This window comes from Phalaenopsis equestris, unplaced genomic scaffold (genome assembly GCF_001263595.1).
Source record: "Phalaenopsis equestris unplaced genomic scaffold, ASM126359v1 Scaffold000617, whole genome shotgun sequence".
Classification (NCBI taxonomy): Eukaryota; Viridiplantae; Streptophyta; class Magnoliopsida; order Asparagales; family Orchidaceae; genus Phalaenopsis; species Phalaenopsis equestris.
The window spans coordinates 748291-763093 of record NW_018165057.1 but is presented as its reverse complement, the minus strand read 5'-3'; the positions used below and the strand labels follow the sequence as shown (position 1 = coordinate 763093).

The window sequence follows — 14803 nt, the reverse complement described above, 5'->3', positions numbered from 1 at the left end:
GGGGGGGGGGCAATTAACTAACAGGCCTATGCCTATAGTAAACCTCAAACCTTAGATGAATAAGCCTTCATAAACTGAGGATGAAATCTTTGGATAATGTCTTATCTACAATCCAACATGCCTTCTAAAAAATTAACTCAAAATCTCACAAAGAACACTCTCACCTATTCAAATTTAGAGGGAAGTTAGGGCATGAATTTTCATAGTCCACATGCAAATACATACTTATCAATGATAAGGATCAATATTGATTAATAATACATCTCAAAAGAACTATATAATTTTAAAAATATTTTCATAAAATATAATTTATTGGAATAGTATGATTTTCATAATTTTATTCTATTACGAGAAGATTGTATATGATTTTGAGATGCACAAATTCAAACTTGTACAGAAGAGGAGCCCTCTGATAAATCAATGTAACAATTAGAGTTTAATTTATAGGCACATGCAATTTGATTAAATAAGAAGAGCAGGACTTACAAATTAGATAATTATAGGGCTTTAAAATATGAGGCCTAGTCGCGCCACACATCTAGCTTTATAGAAAAAAAAGGCTAAGATGTTGATGAGTAGGAAATTTAACCACGAGAATTAACTAATGAAGTAAATGCTTGCATGGTGGAAAAATAAACTAAAATGGAAAATATAGAATTAGCTATAAATTTATACTTTTTTATTTTTATGTTTAAAGTAGCAATATTAACTTTAAGATTTTAATATTATTTCTATAATTATTTGCTATGTATCATTTATTATACAATTATAGTTATGATCCTTTTTTATCTTGCACATGCAACATAAATAATTATGTTAATCTATTTGTACAAAAGCTTCCAATTATCAAATCTTATAATATTAAATTAGTAAGAAATTGCTGTCAAATTTTTTTAACAGATTTTTAATAATTTTTTTGTTAAGAAGAACATAAGCCAGTGATGAAATAATTATTAAGGTGTGCATTTTAATGATAGTAATTAATAAAATTATTAACATTTGGCTATCCAAAATTCTTGTTCCATTTCTACTAGCTAGTTAGGCAACCAATAAATTTATGTTGCATGTCTACCGGTTAAACTACAAAAGTTTTCTAGAGGCAAATTGCCAGTGGTTCACCTAGGTTCCCAACTTTGTGGTAGACATTTTTTGATGTTTTTAACATTTTATTCATAATAATTTTATTTTAACAATTTTCTAATGGAAAAAAGAATCATTATAAATTAATGATTTTGGGTGAATTTTCAATATTCTTCATAGATTTTGCCATTGAATATCAATTGTTTCTTATACAATGGGAGTGGTATCAAAGAGATGAGGGCTTCTTAGGGCTATTTCCTAAAGTTATTAAGTTCAAAGACTAGCAAAAAAAAAAAAGGTATAATAAAAACATCTTACAAATATAAAAATAACAAAAGACCAAACTACACATATTAAATCTATTTTAGAAATGAAGATATTTGTTATTAGTACATAAAATGATGCCTAAGACCTCTAAGTCATAAATTAACAAAAAATTAGACAGCTTAAGCTTAAGTCCATTTGAGGATTAAGATCCGAAGTTAAGTGAGAATTTAGAGTTTGACTAATAGGGTGTAAGAAGAGTTTTAAATAAATAATGGAAGGGAATCAATGATAAAGGCTGGTTGATTATGATTATGTTTGGAGGAGAAGAAGGCAAAGGCTTGTAGGGATTATGTTTTTTGCATGGGGCAATCATCAGAGGTGGGAGAGAGACATTGGGTTAATTAGATAAGGGTATTGATACACAGAGAGGATGGGAGAACAACACAATAATAACAAGAGAATGCCTCCAAGCTGCCAATATAATTGCATGGAAGAAACTAGGAAAAATAAATTTATTCACTGATATTCAAAGTTACATGATGATTTGTACATATAGAGTTTCAAAAGACAAATATATAGAGAATAGCCTAATAAACTAATTAAGCAACAAATCAATCAAACAAACAATTTAAAAAGACCCAGTTCATTCATGTTTCTTCTTAATTGCAGTCTTCATAGAAGTAGATGGCCAAGCCTTTTGGAAAGTAATTGCACCATGATTTTTTTATCACATTTTCTTGAACAAAGGGGGTTATGAGCCGGCCATACGTGCATATATGTGATCACATTCGTTTATTTTGAATTTTGTGAATGATTGTTGACGACAAATTTTAAATTTGGTGAGTAGCTCTGATAGAGACAATGTGACAAGTTAAATACATGAGACTCTGCTGCTGAATCAATGAGCAAAAATCCAACAAAAGGAAATTAAATCCTGTTAGTAATTTGTTTTCTTTTTTCTTTTCTCTCTTTTGTTCTCTAGTAACAACATTACAGTATGTTTCATGCCAACCTGAATTATTATTATATAGCTTCGTCAACTGAGCTTTCAGCTCTCACATAGAGAGAGAGAGAGAGATGAGGCCCTTTTTATATATTTTCCTCGATTGATTCATCTTTAAGAGAAGATTTTCCTTTCCAGTACTTATGATGATGTATTTTCTTGGCTTCTCTCTCCTTTGTTATTACTCATGATGATCATGGCTGTCAGGTGACCAATATGAGTACTTCAGCCATTCTGGCTCTTGAGGATGTGGAAGTGATGTTTCCTGCTGTACCATTCTTTCTTCCTAACACTTAGAAATTGATTTTTCATACTTCATATATTTATTGTCATTTATATTTTTAGGTTTTTAGGTTAACTTTTCATTGTCCAATTTTGACTAGATGCTACCCCTATAGTTCTTATATTAATCTTTTGAGACTACTTTTTTAGTTTTGGCACATGCTTTATTAAAGAAGCAAAAAAATAGTGGCACTTAAATCATTCCATTATTATTTCATTAAAAGAGTTAAGTAATTACAAATCTTCTATATATGGACCATTTTCATAGAGAATATAAAGGAGCAAATATTACGTATGTTGACCACACATTCTGACGGCTATCCGGATGGGCTATCGTGCGATACACGCCGGCGTAACTGCATTCAGACTGTCTCACATAATATTTTTTATAATTTTACATTTTCTCTAGTATATATGATGACAAATATTAATGTTTATATTATCAGCTCTGATTAACTCAACTTAATTATAACTATTATCTTTATCATTAATGTTTTCTTTATTTAATATTGTTTAAAGCAATCTATAATTAGAGGAATGCTTACTTACAAATATACTAATTAAGATACTGAAACAAGGAATTATATTCTGCAGTTGTTTGATGAGTTGGCCTTCAAATACAATATATAACTTTTTTTTTCCCTCCTTTATCTTTGTCTTTATCTTTTCCTTTATCTTTTTGAAAATAAATTCTGAAAGCATATTCCTTGTTGTTCCATGTGAAAACCTAGTGCAAAAGGTAGGAACACACCACCATGATGATAACTAGCTTCTGAATTTGCTCTTTTTGAGATTACTAAAAGGAAAGAAAGGAAGGTTCTGTTTTATTTTGGCCTTAAAGTTGGGGAACCTAAATCTTCTTATTTCTTTTCTACTTTTACTTTATTTACTAATTAGAACTGAAATCCTGTAAAAAAAAATGAAATTTACAGGATGCTTTCATAGAAATCCTCCATTAAAAAAAAATCTTCCTGACAGCAAACTTGCAAGCCCATAATATTTAACTGTTAAATTAGCATGCTATGTCGAATGGAATCAAAATTAAACTAATATAAGCATGTATAAATTAGATGAAAAAAAGAAAAATGTAACTTTTTATAGTTTATTTGCCTATTTAATCCTCTCATGTCAGCAACCCATGGTTCCACTTCAAATTTAATAATCACTAGATAGTTAGAATTTTCAATCAAAAGATGTACTTAGAGGTTATACTGTTCCTTTGTCTCTTGCAGTTATTGTTTATGTTTTCTTGTCTGTTACCACTATTCTCTCTTCTTTCCTCTCTATGTTGAACAGTATTAATATTCTGAAGGTGTTAGATATATAAATACATAAGAATTGGGAGGTATCTATGCAAAATGCCCCAGAATAATTATGAAGTTAAGTAAAAGAGTATTCAGATCAAATTTATTTCTGTAATCAGCAGCATGAGAAGGTGGTAAAAGCTAGTCAGACTTACTGGTTTTATATTAGTTGATGTGCAGGCCATTATCATCTCCTCTAGGCCAGCACCAGCGGGTCTTTCCACCAGTTTTTGTTGCTGTTGCTGCTCATGATATTATAATGCAAAAAATTTCAGTAAATGGTTGCTTAAAAATATTATATTCAGTTCAGGAACACTGATATTAGATAGAAAACATTCTTTAAAAAGCATTATTTTAGTTTTATTCTTTTCATGTGTAAAGACGAAATCATTGAGTAATAGCTGACTGGTAGTGTATTAAAACAAAAGTCATCACTGACTCATTCAGGCTCAAACATCGAGTGACTTTTCCATAGATATATATATAATTATTTCAAGAATTTAAGTAAAGCCTCACAATAGGTACAACTCTAAGGCAATGGTGTTTTGCTGCAATCAGAATTTAGCATTAGAAATGTTTAGTAAATTCATAAATTGTAAATCAATTAAATTCATCTTCTCATTGGATTTCATAATCCAGACTTAAGCTGAATCAAAAGCAAAATTTTGGAGCTTAAACTTGAAAATTCATAAATTCACGATATTTTATTGTTTGGTTGTTTTTCATAAATATGATGATAAATACTATTAAAAGGCACTACCTAACCCCCCTTGTTGTGTATGGAGTTTGATTGATGGCAAAAAGGAGCACCCGGAAGAAGTTTCTGGCACGACAAATCTACACCTGGACAACGCCCCTGTGCATGCAGACAGAGAGCGTGATGCACCCGAGCTGGGGTCTACAGTGTCCCGACAAAGCATGTTGGATGCCTATGCGCCGATCTTCAAATAGAGTAACACTTTAGCTTCCAAGAGCGGTGCGTGAACGCTAGGTGTAGTTCTATCTTCCAATTCAGAGTGAAACTTTCGATTCAAATGAAAAAAAGTTACGACTCTCGCGTGCATTGTTTCAACAAAATTCTCGTGGAGCGGAGAAGAGCCGAGGAGAAGGATTTCAACGTGCAATTTCACTTGTGAGATCAAGAGAAAATGTTTTGAGCAAAGTCCTATAATTTCATGGATTATCAAGAGGAGATTTAAGTGAGTATTTCTATACATTTTTTGTTTTTATAGAGAATTTTTTTTTTGTGATGTGACTCTATAGTTTTTTCTTGTTATCGAGTTTTTCTATGTTAAATATTGGTTTTCTCTTTCTGAAATTATTTTATTGTGCTACTGTTCCATTTATTTTTTTCTGGATTTCTGGAATGTATGTGATCCTATTCGACAATGTGATTTTGATTTTTAATTAGTTGAAGCCCTAAAATTATGTAAATTTTCATCCCAATAAATTGTATTAAAGTATATGTTCTTTAACTCGAATGAGAGCAATGACCAATGAAGCAAGCTACAAAGTGGAGAAGTTAAATGGGTTGAACTTCACATTTTGAAGGAAGCAAATGGATGATTTGATGTATCATAAAAACACTATCTACTACTGCAAGAAATTCAAGAAGCTTGTGTCTATGACTATGGAGGAATGAGAGGTGTCAGATTAAACAACCCTAGGTTTGAATTATTTATAACTTTTTTCGTCTATTGTATTCAACATATTGAATGAGAAAATCACATCAGATCTCATTGAGGCACTGAAAAAGTTGTGCGAAAAATCTTCTACTTCTGATATGGTTTTTCTTATGAAGAGGTTTTTCAACATGAAGATGGTGGAAGACAGTTTAGAAGCAAAACATCTAAACAATTTTAACACTATAACGAGCCAATTGCGTTTTTTAAAGAACAAATTTGATGATGAGATCAGTTTACTACTAATCTAGCCTTCATTGCTAGACAATTGGGATAGATTTTTCATGATGGTGAGTAATGCTTATGGGAATATGAAGTTAAGATTGGTGTTGAATGAAGAAGTTCACAGAAAGATAGTGAATGGTGAACCTTTAAGTTTTGCATTGAATTCTAAAAATAGAAAAAAAGCCTAGATAGAAATTTAAGATGAATTCAAGTTCAGAAGAGAAAAGTCAATGTCAAGTAGAGAAAATGACAAAGGAGAATATTGAAACTGTGAAAAGAAAAAACATTTCAATAAGGACTGCAAAACTCCAAGGAAAGTTGGTGGTAAAGGATAAGAACATAATCTAGTTACAAAAACCTCCATAGTCAAAATTCAAGGTGACTCCTTAGTGTTATTTTTAATTAGCTATGAATCTTAGATAGCAGATTTAAATGTCTTTTTTCAAGCATGCCCCAATAAATAAGTATTCAAAAATTACACCAATAGTGATTTAGAAAATATTTATTTGGGAGACAATAAGGCCTAATTATATAATAGGAAAGGGTAATATGAATGTCAAGTAGTTAAATAGAATATAATGAAAGGTTACTGAAGTTAGATATGTTTCAAGTTTGAAGAGAAATCTCATCTCTATGAGCCAACTGACAAAGTCAGGGTTCGTGACTACTTTCACAAGTGATTCGTGAAAGATGACTAGTGGAGTAATGGTGATATCTCGAGGCAGTATCAAAGACATGCTTTACTTGATCAATGAAATGATGAATTTAATTGATGTGGCTGGAATAAGAAATGTATGAAGTCCTAACTTTCACACAATAAACTTTCAAGTTTGAAATCAATAATATTTAGATTTCTGTGAAAATTGCATATGACAAACATAAGAAAGTTTCATTTTTTAAAAGTGGATTAGTGGTTAAGTCAAAAAAACTAGGGTTAATGCATACTAATGTATGGGGTTCTACTCCAATTCAGACAATTAGAGGTTTTCACTGTTTTGTCATGATTATTGACAATAACACTAGAAATGTATGATTTTACTCATGAAAGCAAAAATCTTAAGCATTTGAAGAATTTTAAAAGTGGAAGGCTATGATAAAAAGTGAGACAAACTTGAGGCTGAAGTGCCTCAAATCAAATAATGAGGGTAAGTCTAGTTATCAAAAGTTTAGAAATTTCTATGCTATTGAGAGGATCAAGCATGAGTTCACTGTCCAAAGAACTCCACAACAAAATGTAATAGTTGAGCACATGAAAAGAATAATCACGAAATGTGTCAAGAGGATAAGGCGATTGCAGGCTTGCCAAAATAGTTTTGGGTTGAAGTAGTAAACACTGTTGTTTATTTAGTTAATGGTGTTCCCTCAATTTCTTTGAAGGAAGACTTACCTGAGGAAGCCTGAAGTGATAAGAAGGAAAATCAACCTCATTTATACTTATTTATGTTTTCTTATATGTGTTTGCTGATGTAGGGTTCAAAAGGAAACTTAACTCAAAATTTATCAAGTGCACCTTTATTAGATATAACTCACACGAGTTTGAGTACAAGTTCTAGGATTATCATAATAAAAAATTTATCAGGAGCAGGTATGTCACGTTCAATGAAATGATGTATAAGAATAGGAGTAAAGTCAAGTTTTTCCATTATGTGCTATTAAAGTCAAATCAAACTAGATAGAGCGCTCGCTGATATTGAGATAGAAGATGCTGGTAATTAGAAAAAAAGAGAAAGAAGAAGCGCTCAACTAAATGGAGCACAATAAATTTTCTGTTACATGCTACTGAAGCCAGAAGTTTCAACAGAGTGATACAATTGGTACACAATTATTCCCCTTTATTACACTATTTATTGATAACTGATAGTGCTGAACAAGAGTTCTTTAAGGAGGCCACTCAAGTTGAATTTCAAAACTATAGGAGCTTGCTATTGACGATGAAATGTTTTCTTCGGAATCAAATCATACATGAGATTTGATAGTATTACCAGATGACAAAAGAGCTAGTTAGTGCTAGACAAAAGAGCTAGCTAGTGCTATGCTAGGCTTCAGTTGGAGTCCATGAATTTTGATATCAGAGATGAGTCACACCATTTTACATGACTATAAATATGGTATAGATGAAGATGAAGATCTGGTGAAGAGCTATTGTGGTGCAAATTAGTCTCCCAGTTAGAGATTATTATGTATGGAGCCTGATTGGTAGCAGTATGGAGCACCTAGGAGACGTTTCTAGCTAGCACGACGTAACCGTGCCTGGATGACACCCGCGTGCCTGCAGGCATAGAGCAAGGCACACTCTTCCCGAAATGGAATGTGCTCGCGCCGAGTTCTACAACATCTCCCAGGTCGCACTTCAAGCACCTATGCTTTTGGTTTTAGAGAACACGAAAATCCCTCGCTCGGGAGTGTTAACGCAGACACGCCAATTGTTCTCTCTTCCAATTAGGTTTACAAGTTTTGATTCAAGTGACGAAGGTTGTGACTCGCGTGTGGTGTTTCATACATACTCTCGTTAAGCAAAGAAGATTCAAGGAGGAGGATTTAAACATACAATTTTTATTGTGAGATCAAGAATAAAAATTTGGAGCAAAGTCTTGCAAGTTTTATTAATTTTAAAGAGAAGATTTGAGTGAGTAATGCTGCACATTTCTAATTCTTCAAAGTAGAAATTTCATGGTGGTTTGGCTCTGTGATTTTTTTTTCATTCTCGGGGTTTTCTACGTTAAATCTCAACTTGTTTTTTCTAGAATGTTTTCGTTATGCTTCTCTTCAAATCTATGCATTCATATGCCATTGTGTGATTTGATTTCTAATTAATGAAAGCCCTAAACACATAAAATTTTATCCCAACACCGCCTAAGTGTAAAATCTGAACAAATAACAACAGACTATCAGACTTTGGACATGAATACTCAGGTTAATTTTGAATTACATCAAAGCGAGTTATAGAAGCAAGTAATTTCATCGCTCTCTAAAATTCATTAATTTATTAGAAAAAAAACCAATTATCAGATGGTTCTTTTATTATGGCACGTGCTATAAAAAAAATTGTTTAGATGCATTAGACTTTTGTGTTGTTATGTTTTTCATAAATGCATCAAAATTGTTTTTTTGTTCAAAATCATACTTAGTGCCTTAATAAATCTTTTTGTAATCAATCTCAAACATAACAAGAGCGTTCTATGTTATTTTATAGTCTATGTCTTTTTTCCTTAATTTCCTACCCCATTATAAACATTTGATAGTATCAAACCATTTATACACTCATAAACTCTTAATCATTATTAACTTAATGGATATTATTTATCAAACTCATAAAGTTAAACTAAAGAATATTAATATATACCTGAAACTTATCTGACTGGAAGAGAAGTCTTGAGACATGATATGGATCTTCAAGAATCATGGATGCATGTTGGATTGTAGAAGCTGGAGAGATAATGGCTGAGATGGAGTTAGTAGATCTGTTTATGTGGAATGCACCTTCCTCTCTGCTTATTGATGCTTCTGACAAGCAGTTTGATGCTTTCTCTCCTAAGCCTACCTGTTCATGAGAAAATAAACATGTAAATACTTTCAGCTCATAATACCTCTCTCTCCTCTCTCTATGCATTCAAGTATTTTTCTCTCTCTTAGTTCCTGTAAGAAACCATCAATTCAGATTCAACTGACTACAACAATATGCTTTAAAAGGAGGAAGCTTTTTTTGGTGTAAATAGCTTTATATGGATATAATCAGATATGAAAATTTGTTTAATGTTCATAAAAAAGTCAGCAATGAATGTCTCTTGAGATTTTTAAATTTTAAAATTCTGTGACAAAATATTAATGATGAATTAATTGCCTAGGTAGCAAGCTTGTTGCATTAAATAAATAATTTTGAAATTAAAAAAAATATTAAAAAAATAATTATGAGCTTCCAAACATACTCTCAATACGATAGTTAAGCAAAGATATTCACTCTAGTTAATCACCCTTCTCTATGTCATTCGACTGACAAATTTTGTTCTCTTATGTTTGAAGTTGAAGCTATTGTTAAGAAAATATATAATTTCCCACAATATAGTAGTTTGCATGAATATAATTAATTTTAACAAATAATGGCTCCTTTATCTACTTTACTTATTTCTCAAGACAATATTATAAATAGGAAAACAAATAAGACACAATCACTTTCCTATTAATAATATGTTGACCAATATTCAAAAATTAAGTGATAAAACATTACTACCAGAAAAAAAATTATCAACACTTTTATTTTTTTGAGAGTAATGTACATTTTTAAAGTGTTGATTACTCATCAAGCATACATTTAAAGCACTATAATAATATACATTCCTCCCAGAAAAATAACAGTGTTGATTACTTTTTCTGGGAGTAATGTTTTATTCACTAAAATTATGAAGGTCAACATATTATTAATAGAAAAGAGACGGTATCTCATTATGCTATGCACTTGTTTGTTTTCCTATTATTAGTATTGACTTGAGGAATAAGTAAAGTAGATAAAAGAAGAAAAAAAATTGAAGATGCCATTATTTGTTAAAATTAACTACAAACTAATATATTGTGGGAAAGTATATATCTTCTTAACATGACCTTCAACTTCAAATATGATAGAACAAAATTTGTCAGTCAAATGAATAAGAAAAAGGAGAATGACAGAAGTGAATATCTTTGATTAATTATCTTATTGAGAGCATGTTTGGAAGTTCATAATAATTTTTTTTTATATTTTTATTTTTTAACTCATAATTAAACATCTCAAAATTAATAAGATTTATTTTAAAAAAATTAATAATTCTCATCTACCAAACTATCTCAAATTGAATAAAACAACCAACTTCAAAACTAATCATAATCAAAATTCCATACAAAAAAAAAAACTTCTGAGCTGCACCTCACCTCATCAAATCCCTTCCTAAACGGATCAAAACTGAACTCAACATCCCGACTCATCTCCTCCTTCTGCAACTGCTCCACACCACCATACACTCCAACCACACCAGCCCCATCAACTGCTTGCTTCGATGAAGAACAGTTCAAAATCCCAATTGTCTCTCCTGCACCAACAGTCCCACACTGCCTCGGCTGAGTCTGATAGAATATCTTGGACACCACCAGCTCCCCTTCTTTCTCCTCCTCCATCTCACCAAGGTGATACTGGTGCATCACCCAGTTCGTTTTCTCCGGCTTCCTATGCTTCCCGAAGTTGGTGTACAGCACCAGTATCTTCTTGCATCCTTTCTGCCTTCCGTTAGCCATCACAGCTCTGGTCTTTCCCGTTTTGTGCCACCGCGTTTCCCCTCGCCGGATATCGGTTTCGGTTTGTATTTTTCTCCTCTTTCTTGTCCCCGTTGTGTATGCCTTCGATGGCCGGTGGAAGAAGTGCTTGCTCAGTCCATCCCTTGTCACACCTTATTAAAAAAAATTGAAGAGGAAGATTTAATTTTGAAATGAATGGAATATAAATATATTTAAGGAATATGATATAAAAATATTAGGAAATAAAACAGTTACAGAAGATTAGGTGATTAAGCATCTTTAGCATTGTGTTATGTGCTTTATGAAAAGGAATGGAATTTATTCCAATCTGAATTAACTTTTTGATACAAATCAAACTAAATTACATGAAATTTATAATGATGTTGTAACGTGTTTTATGATAATAATAATAATAATAATAAAAATTTAACCTGGGAGCTTCTCAGGATGTGTGTAACATATGCCATCTTCACCTTCAATTGTTGGTATGAACTCATCTATAAGAGGATGAGATCTGATCAATCCTTGAACAGAAACCTTTGCCTCTAAGTGCTCAATGAGCTCTTGATCCGTGGGATCGAATTTAACCCCAGCTGGTAGCCCAAACCAATCCTAATATTACCAAAACAATAATAATAATAAAAAAACAAAATAAATATATTTTTGATATATATATATATTTGAAGGAGTATCAGATTCTATGTAAATTTATTCTTACTGGTTTGCTTTCGAGCTTGTGGCCGCAACTCGGGCAGTGTTTAGATCCTCTCAGTTGATGCTCTTCAAGCTTGGCATCGATGAGGATGGCTGAGCTGCTTGAAGAAACTATGTGGCTTCTGCTCATTTTCTCTACACATGTGGAAGAAGCTTGTCTCTTCCTTAATTTACCGAATCATCCTGAAGAATATCATCTCAAGTTCGCTTCATTTTAATAATAAATCCGTCAGATGTATATGGAAGTTTGAACATAGATTAAGATAAGTAATCTCTCATACTAGTTTTTATAAATAATCACTTACCATATATGCTTATATATTTCTTTTGAATGCATGCATTTCGACATTAAAAGCAATTTATGTAAGAACATACCAAATCTCAATGTTAAATGAACAAAGATAAGCTGCTACTTACCAAAAAAACCAAAAAAAAAAAAATCAAAAGATAAATCAAAAGATAAAAAATATAAGAAACTAGTGAATGCCAGATGAACAAGCAATTAATGAAAAATATTCTGAAGTTACAAAAATGGCTGCAAAATTCTCTTGAAAACAATAACTTTTACTGCAAGATCTTGGTGTAAGGGAAGAGAAGAGACTTCCTAGAATTGGAAAGAATAACATACATGGAAGATAAGAGAAAGGAAAACTCTGGAGCATATATGAGATTAAGCCAAAAGTAGAAACATGTAGAATATTAAATTCTTAATGATCTACCAACTTTAATTTAATATCATAAGAAAAAAAGTAAAAGGTATAAAAACACTGCACCTTCAAATATATCTCCTCAAGTTCACGTTCGAACAAGCGGAGCAGCAGGCGAAGAGAGAGAAAGAGAAAGACTTCAACACTGCAATAGCTGTAAACTGTGAGGCTGTTATTACTTCAGTACAGACTTGCAAGAACAAAAACATTGTACTGCAATCAAAACATACTATTAATGTACAGTTATGATCTTAAATGGTAGGGAGGGAGTGGGGGACAAAGGGAAGATGAATCATAATGGTTTAGTTTTTTATTTTTATTCATAATTCTCTTTGATTATCAGATAAAATATTCTCTAATGTTCTCCATAATTATTATATATGCCTTACTATTGAGTTTCGGACAATCTGATCGATTAAACATATCATATTCCATATTCCTGTCATCAATAATATATATCTATATGTTTTATAAAGATATATTATTTTAATTGATTGATCTGAAATTGTTAATTTATACAAAACAATATAACTAATCTGCCCATTTATATAAAATAAATTATTAAAACACTAACAAACTAACCTTGAGGATTCTAAGAGAGAGAGAGAGAGAGAGAGAGAGAGAGAGAGAGATCATAACTTTTGGTTTCAATTAAGAGAAAGGAGAAAATAGAATTTTTTGACGAAACAACAAACCTTGAGGATCTACCACATGGATATAAATCTGGAAATAAAGAAGAGTAATTCCGCTCTTCTTTCTTTCATCACATCCATGATGGTATATCAATGGTTTCCTCTTAATCTTTCCACTACTTAATGAATACCTAACCACAGACACAGAGAAGAACGGAAAAGAAAAAAAAGGAGAGAGACATGAAGGTTTGGCAGGAGCTCACATATAGGTTCTGAAGTTGTGAATGATGACTCTTTTTGGCATGAGAGAATTGCTCTGCAAATAGAGAGAGAGAGAGAGAGAATGATGAGGGTGAATCCAGAGGTTGCTTCTTAAGCTTAAGATTGATAGTGAGGAGAGAAGATTGATAGTGAGAGAAGGTGAGGGTGAATCCAATGGGTTGCTTCAGAAGCAAGGTAGAGGAGCAGTACACTTGATGGGTTTTGATTTAAATAAGACAAAATAGATTAAAAATATATATATATATATACATGGACCAGCAAACTTAAAAAGGAAGCAGGACCATGTGGGGTCCTATAAGAATTTGATAACCTTCCTCTATATTTACCATTAGGTGCACCTGCCATAAAGCTGATGTTATTCACATGAGCTAAAGGCTGGCTAGGAAAATATTTAAGATCCTAATTTCATTTTTCTTCATCTTTTATTTGCTTTTGGGTTGCATCAATTTCATGAAACCCTCATTTTTTTTTTCTCTCATGCTACATTGTTGCATTTGTTTTCTCTCGTTTGTTGCTCCTCCCATTCATAGCCATCAAAAGCTATGTCCTCTCAAACCCTAGACTCAACCCTTTCCCACCCTTGCCTTCCCTTGTTGTTGCCACTAGATTTAGCCGATCAAGCCTCTCATAACTTTCCAAAGCAGTGGCAGTCGCCACTCCCTTCGTCTTATAACTCCACAAGTATCTGTCCTCCTTTGTAGTCGAATATTTAAAGTGACTGAGGCCTAAAGTGAGTTCACTCCTATTTGCTTTCTACTTCTCATTCTTTCAAGTAATATTGTCGTTAAGTTAAAATAAATTCGATTTATCATTTGCTTGAAAATATAATTAGGTTAGAAAAGTGTTAATTTCAAGTCAATTCCTAAACCTAACCTAATAAATAGTTAATTTTAATATATTTAATTTCATAATAAATAATTAATCTTAATATATTTAAATTCATAATTATTAAATTTTGGGGATTTTGATTTATTAGGAAAAAACATTAATAAAATTGGTGGCTTGCTTTCATTTTGAGGTAAGTAATTGTTTTTTATTAGAGGATAAATATACCCTTACTTGTTAGGAGTGTTAACCTTCGTTATTTATAGTTGATTCATAACTATTTCATTTGATTGATAATCATTCCTTTACCACTTCATTTTTTATAAGTTTTATTTAGTGATCATAGTGAAGTAGCTAGTTGGTTTAATTTATTGCTGCAAAATTTCTTGCATATTCGAGTTAAATCTTCAATTATGATATTTTCTTCTCCTATACTTGTATGAATTTTACGTTTATCATATCACAAGTATGCATGAAATAATATTTTTTTACATATTATACCTGCGAAAAATTTTGTATGCTTGTGTGTGATAGTGGA

At 31.7% G+C, this 14803-nt stretch overlaps 1 protein-coding gene across 9 annotated transcripts; it reads right to left on the bottom strand.

Moving 5' to 3' along the window:
• Nucleotides 1–1980: 1980 nt before the first annotated feature.
• On the bottom strand, nt 1981–13630 carry LOC110029961 (NAC domain-containing protein 73-like). 9 transcript variants are annotated; one of them, XM_020732474.1, is made up of 8 exons: nt 13422–13630; nt 12593–12695; nt 11824–12002; nt 11537–11717; nt 10746–11257; nt 9187–9384; nt 4092–4178; nt 1981–2618 (listed from the first exon to the last, which is right to left on the bottom strand). In XM_020732474.1, the coding sequence occupies exons 3-8, from the start codon at nt 11947–11949 to the stop codon at nt 2532–2534; spliced, it is 1191 nt and encodes a 396-aa protein (XP_020588133.1). In that variant the 5' UTR covers nt 11950–12002; nt 12593–12695; nt 13422–13630; the 3' UTR covers nt 1981–2531. The 9 variants fall into 9 exon arrangements, with proteins under 9 accessions (XP_020588133.1, XP_020588130.1, XP_020588129.1 ...); XM_020732471.1 differs by having other exon boundaries at nt 11824–12026; nt 12593–12687; XM_020732470.1 differs by having other exon boundaries at nt 12593–12687.
• Between the last annotated feature and the right edge of the window lie 1173 nt (nt 13631–14803).